Source organism: Solenopsis invicta, chromosome 5 (genome assembly GCF_016802725.1).
Source record: "Solenopsis invicta isolate M01_SB chromosome 5, UNIL_Sinv_3.0, whole genome shotgun sequence".
In the NCBI taxonomy this organism is placed as follows: domain Eukaryota; kingdom Metazoa; phylum Arthropoda; class Insecta; order Hymenoptera; family Formicidae; genus Solenopsis; species Solenopsis invicta.
In genome coordinates this window covers 20,812,231-20,832,691 of record NC_052668.1, presented here as the reverse complement: position 1 = coordinate 20,832,691, position 20,461 = coordinate 20,812,231, and the positions used below count along the sequence as shown (strand labels likewise).

General features: G+C 39.2%; 2 protein-coding genes and 1 long non-coding RNA gene across 8 annotated transcripts; 1 reads left to right on the top strand and 2 right to left on the bottom strand.

Annotated features, from left to right (window-relative positions):
* Nucleotides 1-17: 17 nt before the first annotated feature.
* LOC105195118 (OTU domain-containing protein 7B) lies at nt 18-6,830 on the top strand. Of its 6 annotated transcripts, none has more exons than XM_039449904.1 (9): nt 18-35; nt 1,686-1,922; nt 1,997-2,255; nt 2,441-2,591; nt 2,660-3,031; nt 3,132-3,445; nt 3,517-3,675; nt 3,761-3,836; nt 3,874-6,830. In XM_039449904.1, the coding sequence occupies exons 2-9, from the start codon at nt 1,700-1,702 to the stop codon at nt 3,997-3,999; spliced, it is 1,680 nt and encodes a 559-aa protein (XP_039305838.1). In that variant the 5' UTR covers nt 18-35; nt 1,686-1,699; the 3' UTR covers nt 4,000-6,830. The 6 variants fall into 6 exon arrangements, with proteins under 6 accessions (XP_039305838.1, XP_025989378.1, XP_011158670.1 ...); XM_026133593.2 differs by lacking the exon at nt 18-35 and adding an exon at nt 362-484; XM_011160368.3 differs by lacking the exon at nt 18-35 and adding an exon at nt 430-757 and having other exon boundaries at nt 3,895-6,830.
* On the bottom strand, nt 4,630-19,909 carry LOC105195112 (ubiquitin-conjugating enzyme E2 R2). Its single transcript, XM_011160359.3, has 5 exons — nt 18,654-19,909; nt 12,880-12,966; nt 8,225-8,322; nt 7,928-8,062; nt 4,630-7,160 (listed from the first exon to the last, which is right to left on the bottom strand). Exons 1-5 carry the CDS (start codon nt 18,825-18,827, stop codon nt 6,938-6,940), a joined length of 717 nt encoding a protein of 238 aa, XP_011158661.1. The 5' UTR covers nt 18,828-19,909; the 3' UTR covers nt 4,630-6,937.
* LOC120357921 lies at nt 8,355-12,159 on the bottom strand. The gene is made up of 2 exons (XR_005574924.1): nt 11,942-12,159; nt 8,355-11,825 (listed from the first exon to the last, which is right to left on the bottom strand). It is a non-coding gene; the product is annotated as an uncharacterized LOC120357921 (long non-coding RNA).
* Nucleotides 19,910-20,461: the final 552 nt, after the last annotated feature.

The following is a 20,461-nucleotide window of genomic DNA, read 5'->3' as shown; positions in this document are numbered from 1 at the left end:
ATAAGATTTTAGCTAGAGGTCTTCAATATTATCTTGTAAGTGACAGACGAAATAATGCAGACATAGCACGTAAATATAGAACAAACAAAAGTATGAGTCATATATCATATCTTATCTGTCGTTGCCGAAAAACTCGATAACGTCATCGCTCATATTTGCACGAGTCGTCATCCTCGCGCGTACGTGCGTCGAATGCGATCTCGCCTCCCTGTTCCTCGTTTTTCGTCTTTTGTCGAAGCTCGATGCGTGGAAAATTCGCGCGAATCGCTCGAGGTGTGCCAGCGCGAGCGCGTGATCAGCGCGCACGCGTAAACGGCGGCTGGTCGTCACGCGACGCCGAGACATGTGATCCGTTTGAAGTTTCACCGTGTGTTCGTGCATACCGATTACCGTGCGAGGAAACGAGCGTCGCGTCGGTGCCGCGATTCCTGCGCGCAGTCGGTTCTCGGCGGCCTCTCTCCTACCATCGTTGCGCACCTGCAAGGTACCGCCAGACGGAGCATAGGTTATGTCGCTGTGTTTATACTCGTCGTGATCCCCGTGAGAGAGAGATCGAATTCGGACATCCCACCTCCGCGCCCCACATCTCTCCGCGCGCGCACGACCCATCATCGCGGCAGGCTTCTCGTGGGGGATCGCTTGAGTGAAATATGAGAAGGATACACGCGACGGGACATCGACTGGGACATCGGCTGGAAAATCAGCAGCCGTGCTACTGCGTCGCGTCCGCGAGCTAATTCGGTTCGAACGGCCCAAGGTTTGCATCTTTCGCTTATTCCTTCCTCTCTTTTTTTCGTTCCTCCCTCCCTCATTCTCTCTCTTTCTCTCGTCTTTTGCATTCCGTATCGAAGCAAGACATCAGACTCCCACGCAAATGTTTACGCGACGATGACAATGGAATGATAGCGAAAGTCGCATTTTTCGTCTGGAAGGTGTGCCTTCGGTGTGCGTTGCGATCGATTTTACGCGTTGCTCCTTTTCTTTTCGTCAAAGGTGGTGGCCGCGACGGAACCTTGTCCTATTTCTGTAGGCCGTCTATATACGTATGTATATACATGTATATGTCTATATACATATGTGTTCGTATATAGTGGCGCGCGATTACACGGCTGACATTCGCGCGTAATCGCGGCCGGTTACGAATCTCTACTGTGACCTTGCGCAAGTGCGTTTTGTCACCGCATCACCGCAGCTGCATCGTTTGTTTACAGCTTAGAATAACCATAATGAGAAATGTCTCGCTCTCTTGCCGATTCGAGAAGTAGACGCTGTAATGGAGTTTGTTCCATCTTAGTTTTATTAGATTGTACAAATAATATAATTATCAAAATTTAATATCGAACATTACTAAAATTCATCATTCTTCTATTCTTATTATTTACTTATCTTTCTAAGAAAAATTGACGGAAATACGCGATACGTTACCGAAAAGTACATTACTCAAAAATTGTTAAACACGTTTTGATAAGATTAACCTGAAAGTTATAGGTTATCTCATTAATTAAATTTAATTAGTCTGTAAAGACAATACTATAATTTACTTGTAACAATATTGAGTCTTCAAGTAATTTAATTATCTGCCCAATAAATAAAGTTCAGTCTTTAATACCTGACAAGCTGTGACTAATGACTGATGACTCACAACTTAGTCTTTAATACAAATTGTTTTTGTTGCTCATTGACAGGACACAGCTGTGTTATGAGTGTTGGTTTATCCATGTATGATGGCTTGGAGAACGAAAGTCCTCCTGAAAATGGTCTGGAAAATGCTGCGAGTGGCACAAAAAAACTGGCTAGGGGTATCTCTCGTGCAACAGAAAATGCAGCGATTGTCTCCTATGCCCGTTCACAATTGGCAGCCCTAGGAGCACCTGACACCCCAGAATTCACATTTTCATTGCCAGACTTGTCTGTGTATCCAGGTATTTTTTTCTACTCGAATGCTATATGTATCCTATCCTAAAAGTTTCTAACGTTTTATTGATTTTATATCTAGATTCGTTCCGTAAATTCTTGGAGAAGGATCTTATAGAGAATGGATGCCTGAACTCACTGGAAGCTGCAGGTCGCTTAAACTGGTGGTACAAAAGTGGAAGTACTAGAGTTCTTTGGCCGTTAGCAACATCTGGAGATGGCAATTGTTTACTTCATGCTGCATCATTGGGGATGTGGGGCTTTCACGATAGATTACTTACTCTGCGAGAGGCATTGCATAATACTTTAACCAAAGGAGAATACAGACATGCGCTTTTCAGGTATAAAATAAAAAGATGTTAGTCTAAAGCAGTCTTTAGATACTTTATATTGTCGTTGATTGTCTGGAGCTATATTGAGTTTGCTTTGCATTGTCTAAAAAAATATACAATATTATTGATCGTCTAGTAGGTTCTTTAAAGGTACTAAAAAATGGAGAATTCTATTTGTCTATCATAATTTTTAGACGATGGAAATGGAGACAAACTGGTTTAAACGCAGCGGCTGGATTATCGTACACGGAGGCGGAATGGTTATCGGAATGGCAAAGTATAGTAGATATGGCTTCTCCTGCAATCAGAAATCAGACTGCTACCTCTTACCAGAGCCTTGAAGAAGTACTGATACATTTTTTCCACTAATTACTAATTTTTATTTTAGAAACTACAATTTGCTTTTATTTCAGATACACGTTTTAACCTTGGCTCATATCTTAAAAAGGCCTATAATAGTTATAGCAGAAACAATGCTGAAAGATGCAGATGGAGTAGCCTTAGCGCCGATTCCATTCGGTGGAGTGTATTTACCTTTAGAAGTGTCGCCTTCGCGTTGTCACAGAACACCCTTATTCTTGGCATATCATTCTGCTCATTTCTCCCCTCTTGTAACTGTAGACGGATGCAATGATTACGGTAGTGCTTGCGGCGAAGGAGTTAGTATACCATTAGTGGATCCAGACACAAGCAAACTGCTGTCGATTTTATTTGCCGTGGATCCTGGTCCTGATTGGGATTGGGTCGATGGGTCACGAGAGTTGTTAACTTGTACGCAAGATACTGTAAGTAAATCTCGTTATATGTATCTATTCGTTATTGCTAATGAAGTATTATATTATTGATTAAATAACGAAATTATTTTTATCACCTTGTTGCATGTAGATGGAGATTTTATTACGACAATATTTAGACTGCGAGTATCAAAGTTTCACATCCGAAGATATTGATAGACTTTCCGATACTGATAATACTTTCTCAAAGACCGCGAAGCAGATGTTAGAAGTCGCTAAACAATTCGGTTCTATCGGGAAATCTGTCAGTAAAAAGCTACTGTCTATGACAAATAAACGGCCAAAGAGTCCTCCTTCCACGAGTGGAATTTCCACAGAAGGCTTGTTGTGTGTGAGGATAAAGAGTAGACGTCACGAGTATGTGGATCAAATGCTTCAAAATTATCTTCAGTGTGCCCATGCAAGGTATATTCCGATTTCGATTATTCAGTGTTCTATTTGGATTGAGAATAGTTTTATAGAATTTTCGTTTACAGATATCTACAAGATCATCAGATAGATGACACAGGTAGTGAATTGAATTATGGCGCCGGAAGGTCCAAATTTTATGCTGCCAGTGATCGCGGTAGTCATGCGAGCGTTAGCAAACTGTTACCTACTAACACAAACAAAGATCATACACTTTATCTTTCGAGGTAATTATAAAATTTTTAATTGTAAAATTATAAATTGTAAAATCTCTTCAGTGAGCGTGCAGATAAATTAATATTCTTTTTGCAGATCTACATTTTATAACGATCAAACTCCATCAAATAATACGGGGCCAGAGACTTGGAACAATAGTGACAATTTAGAGGTATGTCGAACTTCTGAAAAAAAATAAATTTTGTTAGTTAAAATTACTATTTGTACAGGATACCGCGAAGGAGTGCCGTACTGAGCACTGCCGATTCTTTGGGTCTCCAGAAAATGAATATTATTGCTCGAAATGCTGGGCTAATCTACATTATCGTTATTAAACAGCCGTCCATAATCACACATGACAATAATCTCAGTTTAATATATTACCGTTTAGAGTAAGATATTAAATAATTTTTAGACATAATACTAGCCGTAAGATAAAGCTTTATGAATATCCCACCAACATATCGTTGATAACATTACGATGTTTTTAGTTTTGTTTCTTTTTTCATGTTTTCTTGTATTTATTAACATTTTTTTGTCCAAGAACTGCATATCATATGCACAGGGTTCAACTGACATACGCATTCGCATATAGCGCATATTTTATTGTTTCAAATTGATAAAAATTATTATTTGTGCTCGAAGTCTTTTTTTTTACAATTTCAATGTGCCTTCTGTGCTAAATGTACTGAACAAAAAACCTAACCTATATCATTATAGAAACGTTTACTGACAACTACCTCTACAATTTTTTATTACAATGGTCGGTATAGTTATCATTCTATAATTTATTTTTTAATTCATAAAAAATAATATAAAAATATTGTGTTTATAATCTCTGTCCTGTGCAATCGTTGTGCATGTAAAGCTGTGTGAAGAATAAACCATATTTTTATATATATCGCGTTATTACTTGCCGTGCGGAATATATGAGTAATTAAGAAGATACACAAAAAGTCAAAGTATTTTGCCATAATAAAATGTATTTACACATATTTCTTCACATTAGCCTATCATCATGTGAAAAAGGTAGTAATTAATAGTAAATGATTAATATTACCTGACACATTACCCATACTCACTAAATTATCGATAAAGCATGTGGTAGTATTACGCTAATTTTATTAATAACTGTACGAAGAAAAAACTTTTTATTGGTATGTACAAAAAGAGGAGGAAAGAATTATGCGATATATAAATTATTGTTTTTTTTTTTCAGTACTTTGTATGTTTTCTATTATTAAATAGCTATATAAGAAAAAACATGAAATGAGAAAAGATTTTACAATACGTCGAAGGAACTAGGGAATATTCACTTCAGCTACAATACTACTACAAGCGCAGAGTATATGCTTAGCTATTGGGATTTTTTAAAAATGTCCTCTTGTTTTATTTTTTATCATTTAAACACTTTCAACATCCGATATTGGTCTTTCAATGAAGTGGCTCTAGTAAAGAAATAAGTAAAAGAGTACCACCTATATATTTTGTGTCTCTTTAAAATTGAGTTTCACGTACTATTTACAATTTCAGTCATACGAGCACAGATACACTACTAAAGTCGATTAGTTTTGTATCCGGTATATCTTTCACTTAAATAGTAAGCTTACATTTAACCAATTTTATCTAAAGAAAGCTTCATTTCCTCTTGTGTAAGATGGTAGCAAAGAGAGATCTTTAAGAAAATTATAAGCTAAACTTTTATGGCTGTAGCGCGTATAAGTTTCATTATAAGTTTTCTTCTTCTCGAGACATTTGATGTTCATAATCAAAATTAAAATATAAAAGTTGTATCCTTCTAAAAGCCATGATTGAGTCTATCGTTCAGACCCGCGAAGAAATAAAAACATGGTTGCTATTAACTTCGTCTTGTAATTCAGTAAAGTAATACGGCGAAAATATCGGTATGATTACATCGATATATGGATGCACATACATATATAAATATAATTAATGATATCAATATGTAATATGGATTCTAGTGTGTGAAAGATGCCAAATTTATTACTGACAATTTTTAACAGGTCTTCGGCAGCTTATTTTTTCTTACACTAGATTAAATTCTTCCCCTGACGATTTTTTTCTGCTTTGTGTTATCATAACTAATTATCGAAAATCATAAATAATTATCGAAAACAACGCAAATTTTATGTAGATATTATACTTTAGGATCAATTGATGTACCCGTTTACAACTTTGAACAAGAGGCGTGAAACTAAATGTCCTATATAAAAAAAATTGATCGTGTACTTATAGTACTTACATATGATCATTTTTATCGAACGTTTGTCCTTGCAAGGTAAATCAATTGGTCCATTTCTATTTAAAAGGATCAAAGTGCCAGCCACAACACAACAAGCAAAGTGCTCCTATCCATAGTACTTATATCCATCGTGCGCACGCGCGCCGTATGCATATTGCTTAAGTTAAAGAGCTTGTAAACACGGAATTCTCCATATATAATTTCATATGATTATTTAACATTCCAATCGTTCTATTAACTCTCTGCCAGCCAAAATTGGATCATTCTTTGTAGCTTTGTTAATTTTTTTTATGTAATTTTTTTATAATGAAATTCCGCAAAGTATTGTATTACATATTTATATAATACATACACCGTACATTTGTGTAATACGTATAACATATATTAAGCTTAATATGTGTATGTTTATTACATTATGCACACAATATAAAATAATTAAGATTTTCTAAATATGCATCATAAATATTCACAAAATAATCCAATTTTCGCTAACAAATATTTCGACAGAGTGCGAGAGTTAAAGAATACTATCTTTCATAAACCACCATTGAGCAGGTAATCTTATTATTCCTTAAAAGTAATTATGAAAATTATTTTATTTTTTTAAACAAAAAGTTACAAACTGTAGTAATGATGTTCAACCTGCGACTTGCCTATAAATTTTTTATTTTATAGTCAAAAATATAAAATCATATTGAAGCATATATACATATGTACATATATATGCACAATGTGCTTTCGAAATAAACGTGCAACTCATGCAAGAGTTTGTCTATCTAGATATGAATTTGTTTACAAAACATAAGTGGCAATATTGACGATGGTTTAAGAGAGATATATACGATTTCAATAAAAGAATATATATTTACTTGAATTTAGTAGCACATCTAAAAAAAAAAAAAATAGAAGAGCATCCGGTTTAGAAGCTCGTTAATTTATTAATCTATACAGAACTGATATATAATAATTAGCGAATTCGCGGTTTTTTTTATTATCATTTAAGAAATGGATCACGATTCCCCATTGCCACTATCGTCGCCATCCTCGTAATCGGTCGCGCTCAACTGCTCATCCTCATCGTCATCCAGTTCGTACTCGTCATCGTAGAAGTCTGTCATATCTAGTTGTTGTTCGGCCGGCCTCGCTCGAGTCTTTATGCAATAATCCTCCAGAGTTACAGGCACGACAATACCTTCTTTTTCCGCTTCCATTTTGGCAGCTTGAGCTTGTTTTCTAGATAGAAAATATATACTTCGTACCTCGCTGATTATGACAACTATTCTACTTGTCAAACAAAAATTAAACTTATTAAAAAATTTATTTTTGAAATAAGTGTACTTAAATCTTCAAGTTATATGGATCTTTACAAAAAATTTTTTTGGTTTTTGAAGTACATTTTATGGATATCTCTTAACTACTCGCGAAATAAAATCAAAATCCTCGAAGAAAAAATTTCAACAAAAAATTTCGAACAAAAAATTTCGATAAAAGATTCTCAACATTTTTAAGATTTCCAAGGACTTAGATTAGACTATGCATATATAAGTTTTCTCTCTATATTTTATGTATAGATAAAGAAATAGAGTATTGAATAATTTAGAAAACTGTTCATGCACATAAAATTTTAGGTAACTACATAATTCTATAGATGTATCGATCATTGCTTTCAAAATGCAAATTATTATTTCTAAGTAATATTCTTTTAGTAATAGGTAATTTAATATAACTATTAAAAACAGTTCATATTATAGTTCTCATTTTCGATTATAATTAGAACAAGCAATGGTTTTCCTAGTTAGATTTACATGGCCGTTTTAACGTTAAAATGTATATCTATATTTACCAATATTCTCGTTTTTGCAGTTATCTGTTTCGCACACAATTGGCATAGTTTTTAGCACGCTATGGTTCCACTAGCAGTATAATTCTAACGAAAATGCGCAAAGTTCCCTGCAACCGCGTGATGTCACGCAACGGCACTATACTTGACGATACCTTACCTTATGATATTTTCATATTCCTTGTCTCTTCCTTTGGAATCACGCCAGCGTCTGTACATCACAGACGCGTCAACGTTGGCTGGACTATATGTGTTGGGCTCATTCAACAACGAGATTACCGATAGCAGGATGGTCCTAAGATGAGAAACACAATCAATTAATAATTAATTCTAGCAAAAATTTTAATCCATATTCCGCAAATTCCAACATAGAGCTCAATTTTGTATCAACAATTGTAATTTTCATTCCAGTTCCTTTTCCTTTGCTTTTCTTCCCTCTGCTTTTTATTACACCCACCTGACATTTTGCGTCGGATTCCACCTCTCACAGGGCAATTCGCCGCTCTGTGGATCATCAACGGGTGGGTGCAGAATTGATATGCACAGATCACCGTTCTACACAGAGAAAGAAGTAATTTTTAAATTAATTTTTTATTGCATCTTTTTGTTTAATTCGATTAGTGTGATATCGCTTTGTTTTGTCCGACTAACTGAAATTTACGGGTGTTATTTTCAGAAGTTTATCCAATGAATTATTTTTGTATTTACTCGCATACAATAAATTATTTAGCATATATATGTACACATATATCCGCGATTTTATAAACAAATTCAATTTATATTATAAATTCAATTTAATGTTATTTGAGAAAAAAAGCAGCAGTTACAAGTTGTGCGGACGGCATTCACAATTCTGTTTTCCTTTCGCCAACGCATAGCGCATGGCGACCTCGGTGATTCTGGTTCCGCGTTTGTTGTCCCTGAGAAGACATCGTTGCTCGAAGGACGAGACCTCCGGATGTATCTTTACGGTACGTAAAGAGAAGTCACCGAGGACGCCGTGCTTCACGCGTTCTACACCATATTCGGAGGCGAGAGATGATTTTTTATAGCTAAGATTATCAATATCAATATCGCATAAAATCATCGATTTTCGCACCAGACTGCGTATAGTGAGAAAAAAAATGTAGATCTATAAAAACGCGTGCCAAGCATCAAGGAACTCGCTGCGCACGTTTCCTCACTAGAATCATTTCTATCTCTCGTCTCCCGTGCACGAAGACGTTCAGCAAGCAAGTAGGACAAGGCGCATCGTGGTTTCACCGTGGCTCGACTCCGAACACCTCGTAATAAGCCACGAAGGCGAAGGCGAGCTTCTCGAGTAAACGCCCGGCACTTGACACGACCGCTCCAACAGCGATAGCATCGCTGTGTTCGTGCATGCATTTGTACAAGTCGACGAGTGCCGACGCATAGAATCGCGCGAAGTGCAACTGGCGGAGGTGACCGGCACTCGAGATCTATAATGTCGAGATCTATATGCTAGGAAAATGTGAGCAAAAACATGAAAAAAATGAATTTAACTCTAAAAATTTCTCTGCTTAAGAAACGTGATGTTTGATAGCTTAAGGATGTATTACACTCATTTTTACAAATATGTTAATATTTTTATTTTAAATGAACTGTATGCATATGAAAATGGTGTCTGTAACATTCTATTTTTGTTAAACAACATTTTTATGTTGTTTAACTTAACATAATTTCATTTTCTATATTTAAAGTATATTTATATTAAAATATTTAGATTTTTTTTCATTATTTCTTAATATAATATATTTTCTCTACAGCATATTTTTACTTCTATTAAAATAATTTTTGATTCAGGTAGAGGATCGTCGCCGAATTTTTTGTATTATTTTTAATATATAATAATTTATAATTTTTTAGTAGTTTCTTTATTATTTTAAAATTAATAGATGCAATACATACTTAATATAAAATCCAGCATATATTCCGCATACAAGAAGATAAATGAAACAATGTTTCTTATTCTTAATTGTACAGGTAAAACGGTAGTTTGTACCGTATTTACTGTACATTATGTGATTTACGCGCCGACGAAAAGAAAACCGAGGAAGATTCGCGTAATGCGCAAGATACACACGCGTACAAATAATATGAATTTCACGACGGGGAAAGTTGGGCTGCGAGAGAAGAGCGAATCGTGCACGTGTTAAGTCGTGCGGGTATATCGAGTAAACTTACAACGGTCTGCTTCGATTGTGAAAGATCTCTATATATTGGAGTAAGTACTGTTTCCTTGAGGATTTGCGCAATGCGCAGATTATCATCAAAATAAAATTTCACGCGGTAAAGAAGAAACGAGATAAGTTGGCTTCTCCGCGTATGATTAATTTCCTTTGTATAACCGAGAGCTACTCTTTTATAGTCTGCCTTGTGTAGAGATCGAGATTTTCACTTTGCAGTGAGTAGCGCTTCGCTATGATCACACGTAACGTAAAGAATGAACACGATGTACAGAGTGAAAAGATTCCATTACTATCTTGAATTAAAATGTACTGAAATACAAATAAAACAAACATTTAGCGTAGACGAAATATAGAGGAAAGTGATGTGCCATTTTGACAAATTTTGATATTTTTTATCGTTTAAGTTTTATTTTAGTATCTAAAAATACAAAAACAATTCTAAAATATTTTTTCAAGTATTGACATTTATGTATATTTTTTTGTATATTTAAATTGTTATTTTTTAATATTTATTTTTTTAAGAAAAAAAAATTGAATTTTGATCAAAGGTATAACATCCATAATGTATTTCTGACCAATAGATAAAAAAATATAAAGAAAAAATAATTTTACATATTTACATTATTTTTAACATTTTTTTACATTGCGTAAAGTTTACGTAATTTTATAAAATATATGAAAATTATTTTGATCAAAATAATAACATAAGAATAGAATTTCATGTTACAAATTCAATCTTATTAAAAATAAAATTTTCTTTTAATATCTTTTTCAAAATTTTATCTTGACCTTTATCTTCACCTTTAACTTTACCTTTAACTTACTTGACTTTTTGTTATACTTTCATCTTTTTCAAAATATAATATTTCTTACTGATCAAAAATAAAATCTTTGCTTATTTTCTATTTGTTGTAACTTTATAAATTGTAGATTAAAATTTAGTGAGTGTTGAATGTAATTAATTTTTTCGAAATAATCTACTTAATAATATAGACAATTCAAATATAATTTATAAGACGAAAAACTTACAAATTACTTTGCATGTGCTCAAACAATAAATGATTTTTCATAGCGACATAATTTTTTTATTATTAACATTCTAAGCTATAAAGCACTTTTAAAAGTCGAACTATATATTTTTACTTTTATTAGTAACTTCAATAAATGGTTGCACAAAATAGCATAATCAACGGTGCAACGGGTCAAAAGAACATCACCTTCCTCTACGATAAACATGAGAACTGTTTGCAAAATAATTGCAGTTACGTAAGAAGAAGTTTATCAATTGATTAGCAAATAAGTAAATTGTTTTGTGAACACTCGAACCGAGATAGGAAGGAAATGATGATTTAAAATGTTCGATTTTACATTCGCTTTCGCATATTTCTGTACGATACATCAACCATGTTATTTTACTGTTATTTTCATACTACACTACAAGCACGTTCCGTTTGTAACCAAGCACTGTGAGAATAACTATCTACAGTCTACAATTCACAAACTTTAATATCCTCTCTTCGACAGCCCAGACCTTTAAAAAAAAATATATATTCGTGTTTGCCTCGTTACTCATAACACGTTCCCGTCGTTACCATCCCTATCGACGACGGGCGAGTGGACACGGATGTCCACATGGGCTTTCGACGGTCATTGACTTCGCTTCGCTAGCCGCCGAAGGGTCATATACGACGAGTAGCGAGCGAAGAGATGCGGCGACCGAGGTCGATAAGCGTATGAGAATGCGATACTTTTGTGCAAACGCGAATGGTACTACTGACAATACGTACGAAGAATGCGGAAATGTTCCTTTCTTCATTCCCCGACTATTCCCATTTCGAACGATACGGTCTGCAAAATATTTTGCTAATCTCAATATTTTGTACTACTTATTGGCCACACTCGCCCAAGTCAGGTGTGCGATACTTTGATTGATTTAAGAAGGCGGAGAATATATTTTGATGTACCTTATTCTATTCGATATTTTATTTCGTGACATTAGACGACAAAGGAACGAACGAGAGCGGGGTTTAAATGTCGCGATATAGTACTTTGGCAGACAGGAAACGGCCGTCGTGCTTTCGACCTTTTAAAGTGGTGGACAACACGACGATCAATCGCCTCGTAAAAACGTCGTGGATTATCAGCAGCGGTGTGTCAACTCGTCGCCTCGTCGCATCGTCGCCTCGTCGCTGTGTCAACTCGTCGCCTCGTCGCATCGTCGCCTCGTCGCCTCGTCGTCGGCTGGACTCGTTTCCCGCTAATCGCCGCAGCCGCGCGAATTCGCACGTCGACGGATGTGGCGAAAGAACGGGAATCGCGGAGTTTTACGAACGTCGAACGTGACGACGTGTGCCCCGCGATAAATATAGTACGGCCGGACGTTTCAAGAATGTGGTAGCGGTGATACGTCGATACATGAATGCAACCTCGGGCGAGAAGTACTACGCAACGTGCAATTTTTCGAGTCGACTGTTTTTACTTTCTTTTTTTCCCTTCCCGATCCCCGCCCCGCGGACGCGGCCGCGGCCGCGTCTCGATGGAAACGACGAACGGCCCGGGGTTTGGACGGGCCGGGTGGTTTCACAAGCGCTGAAAGTGACGATGTAAAAGCTGATGGTTGTAAAAGCTATGGCGGCGGAGGGTGGAAGATAAAGAGAGGCGGACGGACGAGCGGGACGGTCGTTATACTGCGAGGGGTGGCGCGGTGAGAGTAGGGTGGTGGTGAGAACGGGGTGAGAGCGGGACGGATGAACGGAAAAGGGACGCAAGGGAGACGGGGAGGGCACGTACGCACGTATACACACACACGTAGGAGAGAGAAAGGAAAGGGTCGAAAGAGAGGGAGAGGGAGAGGGAGAGAGAGCATGCGGGGGATCGATAATTCTCGTATATATTCACTCACCTCATATACATTCGGGTGCCAAACTTTTGTCATGAAACGAATGCTCGGTGGACTGTACGGGTAATCCGGCGGGAACTTCATGTGTGCCTGTAACATAACGAATCGCAAGCTTAGTCAGAGTATATTCTCAACATTCGACTCGCGACTCGCGACTCGCGGTTTCGAGTCGTCGCGGCGTCGGGACGCCCACGCGTCCTCTCCTATCCTATCTCTCTATCTCTCTCTCTCTCTCTCTCTCTCGTCTTGAATTGAAACCGTTATAATTTCGGTGAGTTCAATATCCAACGCGCCACACGCGTGCCTTGCCTCTGCCTTACCTTAGTATATAAGGTCGTCGGTTCTATTCTCACGAGCAACGTGGGAAATGTTCCCGCGTGTGTACAGCACCAAAATATAAGTGGTGAACTCAACGAAGTTATACCGGTTTTAGTACCTGCCTATGCGAACCTTTGCGAAAAACTACAACAAACTTCTTCGCCGAGTTTTAGTTTCATGCAATCAATTTCACATAAACTTTCTAATCTCGTCCTCGCGCAACGATTTACCAAGTTGTTGAAAATTGACAAATGGCGCGAGGATGATTTGTTTCTCGGACCGACGAGATTCGAATTGATGAAAACGAATTAACGCGGTGCAAGTTAATTACTCTGGTCTACGATCTGTAAATGAACACATCGGAGTTTTCCGATGCTGCGAAAGTGGAGCAACATGGCCGTTTAGAACGTAGTCGAGATAACAAGATGTAAAATCGGAGCACGGCGGGCTCCGACGTCGATAAGATCCGATATTTCGATCGGGCTCGGAATCTCCAAGGGAATCTGCGACGATATCGATTTCCATTCCAGAGCGCGAAAGGGGCGTCTGGTTGTTCGATGCAGGCTTCGCCGTCGGGACGCTATATTGATCGCGACCTGGTCATGGCCCAAATATCCACCTCGTCCTCCGGGATAACCGCGTTCTAGAATTAACCTACTTTCTACCGACTACACGCTCACAGTGTCACGAAAATTCTACTCGGGGATTGCTCGTCCGCCCGCCCCTTGCTCCACGTGTATCCGTAAATTGTCTCGTTGCACCTTCCAACAATTTTCGCTACAGCTAATTTGCCGAAACTGTTTGTTCAATCAAAATGGAACTGATGGCTCATAGCCGAAAAGGTTCCTTCGTCTTTCCTATCTCGTTAACGTAACGATCGATAATATTCAACGTAACCTTTACTATTAATCCGCTCGTAAAAAAATTAAACGTTATATTTATAATTTTTATTTAATGATGTCGACTTCCCTTAAAATAAAACAGTGCAGAAGTTTTCCGATGAAATATCGATCGCACGATTATCAGCGAGCGATCTTACGTGGCACTGTCATGGAAATATTCCGAGAATCGTCTACGGCACAAGCTTTCTATTTTTACAGCAAAATCTCATTTGAATTTGTCGCAACAGTTATTCATCGCGAGATCCACTTTTGCAAAAGAGAGATCACGAATCGTGAGGATTTTTGCAGGTTGCTCGGGAATGGAACTATCACCTCGGCACGGCGTCTTTCGTCGCTCCATCGTGTGACCTACAAATTTTCGCGACCTACTTCGACAATAAGCAACTCTGGTCAACGTAACGCGACGTTGTGTAAGCTAGGTGGCGACTTTTAAAACTATCCAATCGTGTCATACTTGACAGCAGATGACGTTCAGACTTTTTCACAGATGCGAGACGATCGCTCGATCTATTCCATTTTTAACTTAGCTACTACTCATATTTTTCTTACGTTAACAGTATTTTGAGTGAAATCACATTTCATTCGCATAATTGAGAACGTTTTTTTAGATTTAAGAAAATAAATAGAAATTTTATAGGTACAAGTAAAAGTATCACATTTACTTTTGCAATGATCAGACTCTTTTCGCCTCGACGAGCAACGAGAAGAAAGGAAACGACAAAAATAACTTTTGGCTTCTTCAACATGCGCAAGATATAACAAATACGTTTCCTATCAGAATCGCAGATCTGAACGAATCGGCACGACCGCGACTTCTAAAGATTCGCGGTATTGACTATCGATTCGCAGTCGTATTATCGCGAAACCACCACGCGTTCTGGCACTCGTGAAGCGAGATGCCCGCCATTTCTTCGCGAGGTGAAAGGATAAAGTCTGATCGGGACGGACTTGGTGGAAAATGAAACGCGCGGCGAAGTTAGGCCGCGTCGAAAAACGTAAGCTCGGTCCGATAGCGGATCGATTTTTCGTGCATCGGCGACGAACCGTCGCGCGATCGTCTTAAGCGGAATGAGATTAGGTGAAAGTTGGTCGACTGTGCCGATCGGTAAAGGCCTGCTTGCACCCAGGAATAGAATCGAGACAATGCTCGATGGCATTTTATGTAACTTGGCAGCCGTATCGGCGTTCCTCGCCTTTTACCGAGCCGTGCATAAATTTTGATCAAGGGTGACTCCCGATAAGTAGAACGTGATCTTGCGAGAGGATCGTCATAATTGTCGTTATCGATCAAAAGCATACGTGAGAATCGATATCTCCGTCACACGTGCTATTAAAGCGTGAAAAAAATACTTCGTATAGGTATGATATTGATACTTAGGTATTTTAATTTTTTGATATGATAATTAACATTCAGTAAAATTATTAATATTGAGTCGACAAGTCGCATGCCTCTCGTGCGTTACGTTTCTAGGACGTAACACCAGGCAGATCGAACTTTTCCGCTTCAGTTTAAAAGGCAGTGATGATTAAAAATGAATGAAGGAGGCGTGATCCGATTATGTGCATGCACAATGCGCGTTCAACGTTGTTTTGTAGCATCGACACGTTCTTAGCGACGTAACGTTCTTTTCTGATTTTAATAAGCCTCCGTTGCATCACGTTACTATACCTTTGTATTGCGTAAAGTTAGATTGGGTTATCTCAAGCTAAATAAGGCATAAAAAGCTCGTATATCTGCACTATGAAACTCGATTCATCTAAAGCTCGAAAGAACAGTTTAATTTATTATTTAACAGCCGTTTAATCTCGCGAAACTTTAGTAACGGAAAAATTGGATTTCAAATTGACTAGAAAAAGCTGTAAATAAAAGCGAGAAACTTCGTAACCCTCTCTAGACTTCTAGACAATGAAACGGAGATATGTAAAGTTATTCATTCACGAAGATATCTCAAACGCGGCGTAAGATTAAAGCGATTGTTTACCTGAGCACAGCGCAACGCGAGCATTCACCGGTTAAGGGCTAACGCGATTACGGTAAAACGGATAACAGATTAATCCGGTGCTACGAGCGAAGCGGTGGACGCAGTCTTTCGAAATAACCACCAAGAGGGATTTCCATGCGCAAGGTGTACGCCGCGCGCCGTTCGCCGTTCGCAAGAAACGCCGCGCTCGTTACCGTCCGCGTCGGTTACGTTGTGGGAAGATACGTTGCGTTACGTGAATAGGCGTTCACTCGTTCACGACGAGGCAGAGAGTGGTTTAGAAAGCGGACGGGACATGCAAAAACTTTGCAGCCGCGGCGGCAATGACAGAACTCATTTTGCAGTCTCCGCCGTTTAACCTGGCCAGCCAATTAAAGCCTCCTTTTGCCGCTACGCTGCAACTGCGCTGGCTCGTGAAAAAAAGAAGAAGACGTGTTTCCGTCTTCTTTTTTTTCTCGCCGAACGCGCGTACTTCATTTACTCGTCATTTACTCTTCACATCTTTTCGATCGTCTAATATGAAATTTTTAAGGATGACTTGAAGAGACAAAATGTCGATTGTAAATCCAACAAAAGGTAAGGTCAAATTCTTATCTCACTGCTACGTTCCCTATTTCCTATCTTTTTTTTTCTTTTAGAGATTGATGCAAAAAGAATTCATCTTCGGCAAATGAGAAAGGGGGAAGATCCAATTGTAAGCCAGCATTTTGTCATCAGTCGGTCAAGGTATAGTCTCAATGACTCGCGTGTGATCGTCATCAAAATTCACTTGGCAGGAAAACGCTCGAGTTTCCGAGATAAACAAGGCTCAAGGATAGGAAACAAGCGCACTCAATGCAGCGAACGTGAAATTCCGCATTGTCACACGTGCAAACATTTGACGACGATAAAAGACTCATACGTTTCATTATCGAGTTAATTATAGGCGTCGATTGACAGACCTTTGTTTCCTTGTCTTATAAATGTTTTGGATCGTATGACACAGTAACGATACGATCCAAATTTATTTCGATAACAATATTTTACAACAATCTACGTAATTAAAATCACTTCAAGAGTCTTTACGAGAACAAACAGGCAAATAAATAACTCATTTTTAGAATAGACTATAAAATATAAGTGCCTGATTAATGCAGCTAGAATGTAATTTATCGAGCTAGTTTATTTTTAGAATTTTCAGAAATCTAAAATTTCGATGCAAACTATCCGCATCGAGATCTGCAGATCTTTAATTTATTATTAAAATATAAAGGATAATTCAATTCGATATCTAATTGCAGTAACGATTATAATAATCTTTATTATGATCGCATTATCAAATAATATGTCAAATTGATATGAACTTTCTATCGTCCCTTTTTCAATATTAGATATTTTTAGTGTATTAGAGAATCTGGGGTGAATATTGCAAATGCATGTTCGCGATATCGCGCGGCGATAAGTATATTCTAATATATCACATCACCAGGAATAGAATCCGTGTACTTGTACACGTATGGATTTACTGGCAAACCGAAACAGTCAATAACGTCGAGCTACATTATGCGGCAAGTTAAAGCACGCGTTATCCGCATTTTATCGTAAAAAGTAGAATGTTATATATATATATCTATGTGTGTGAAGTATCGCTATGCGATTTAAAAATCATATCTTGCACAACGCGCTTTTGTTTATTTCAGCAGTATAGTCGTGAGCTAAAAGGTAGCAACACATTTTTTTTGATAGTAGATGGTTTGATGCTTAATTGGTTGGATCCACAGGTAAGAACCAATGACGTTCGCCGTTTAATGAGCAAGTCTACATTTCCAAAACAATCGAAGAAAATGTGTTGCAACCTTTTAGCTCACGACTATACACAGATAAAAACAGTATCAAACAGTATCCGACTCAAATTAAAATCGATATATTCTATAATTGATGCTTCATATACAAGCAAAAAATTTTAGAATATTCGTACGATATCATCCCAGCAAAGATGACATCAAATGAGGTTTTGATAACGTCTTAATGACGTCTCTATGATATCAATGGAGTGCTGTTGGAGTATATTTCAATAAAAATCGTGCTCATATATGTATAATTTAATCTTCTTTTTAAAGAATTTAATAATCTCAAATTTCAACTAAATATTTTATATTTTCATTTCAATATTACAATAGTTATCTCTGAAGAGCACACTATGACTTTCATAATATTATTCTTAGTTTTGAAAATCATTATTCTGTGACATTTTTTCCTTTCAACTCATGAAAATTATTATTGAGCAACGAATATATGGAGTGGGACGCGACGCACGTAGCGAGAAACGCGCGACATAACCAAGAAGGGACGGGGACGGGGACGGGGACGCGGACGGGGACGCGGACGGGAACGGGGACGGGGACGGGGACGGGCGACGACGACGACGACGACGACGGCGACGACGACGACGGCGACGACGACGACGGGACGCGCATAGCATGAACGCGTAGCTGCCACCATCGATACCTCGCCGTCGTTGCTCGGTGCGACTCGCGTAAATACAGACACGCGCGCACATATACGCAGCACCGTAAACAGGACAAGCACAGGGTACCTTGAAATATCCGCCCTGATAGAGAGTGTCGGGCGGACCGAAGATCGCGACTTCCCACTCGAACATGTTGTCCTCGTTGACCAGTTTGACGCGAAAGCCCTCGACGGGCTCCTCCTGCAGGCTCTTGTATTCCAGGGCGAGCGCCCGTAGCGCGCTGCTCGTCGGCTGTGCCATGTTTTTCCACTCTCTACTCTTCTCTCTGTCTGTCTCTCTCTATCTATCGGAGTATCACAATGTGTGTCTACCACTACGAACGAGGACGTTTCCGATTCTGTCGCGTCAAGAGTAGTCACGGACGACGGGGTCCGGGACGGACGTCTCCCACACGCGCGGAACGTCCTACGTCCCGCGGGATCAATCGGGGTCGCTCTCCCGAGGATCCGATCCGAGGCGATGAGAGCGAGAGCGAGAGCGAGAGCGAGCGCGTGATGCCTCGACGGCGACGGCGACGGCGACACGCACGCGAACGCGTCGTCCGCACGCAGAATCGCACGGAAACGCGCACGCAGTTCTTCTCACGCGCGCGTACGGCGAACAAAGGTGCGCGAGAGCCCGTTGCCGTGTGACGGACGAAAGTTGCGCGAGAGAGAGAGAGATGCCCCACCAAGTCAACAATACAACACCCGATGCATCTCCCGACAACGACGGTGACGGTGACGGCAACGGCAACGACGGCGACGACGACGACGACAACGATCAACGACAACAACGATGACGACGACGACGGACGCACACGCACGTCTATCCGCCGCGAGAGAGTCTAACAAAACAGCTGACGTACTCCCTTGCGTCAGCGATCAAACAGTCGCGCACGCGCGACCCGCTTGCCTCGGCTCCTCGACTGGAGAGTTCCTCGATTTAAAAACCACCTCTTCGCGACGGGGGAGCGTGATTAAGATTTCTCGGAAAGCAACTGCGCTTACTGCGCTCCGTCCAAAGTAGCAGTTACCCGGAATTAAATTAAATTGGATGATGAAAATTAATTAGATGAAAAGACTGAAAAGATCAGGGATAACGAGTACTGTACGCTTTCTCACGTCCAAGACGAACGCTCAACCGAAACGAGATACGTCAGCGTCGCCTCGGCCCCGTTATTCTCATCTCTTCTCGGAACTTTACGCGGCGACCTGTTTGCCCGGAAGCCAGCTTAGCCAGCAGGTCGCATTAATTTTATTCAATCGCTACGATGAAAAAAGAAACTAGCTTATAAAATGGCGGAATCGGTCTGGCACGACTCCATCGTCGACGGCGCGTTTTCGTTGCGTTACACGCGGTCGCTTCGAGAACTTTCCTCGATAATATTAGAACGTTCACCTCGCGGAGCGTGAGCGGTGAATGGAGCGTTTCCAACGAGCGAACGTACGACGCGAGCGTTCTGAAGAATGACTGGTTGCCTCAACACCGGGGAGATCAAATCGACGCGCACGTGGAGAACGCGACCACTAGCGAGGAGCCAATCGAATCAGCCAACACGCGCCAATCGTAAACAATTCATCTAACCCACGCGTGTGGTCGTCGCATTTGGTCGCATTCTCTAAACGAAGCCGACGTGAACATGCAAGATCAAGATTATGCTAGGTCAAAGAGATGCTCCAAAGCTCCAAAGGTTCAGAAAGGTTCTAACCTTTGACTATCGAATCATCGAATATGTGTCAGGGTTATTTGAAAAAAAGAATATTAGCGATTTTTAATCCGCAGTGTTGCAAAAATTAACAAATCAACATCAAATATAAATTTCTGACAATTTTAGTCATTTTTGCTAAAAAAATATGGCCTGTACTTATAGTTTTTCTTTTACAATCCCTTTC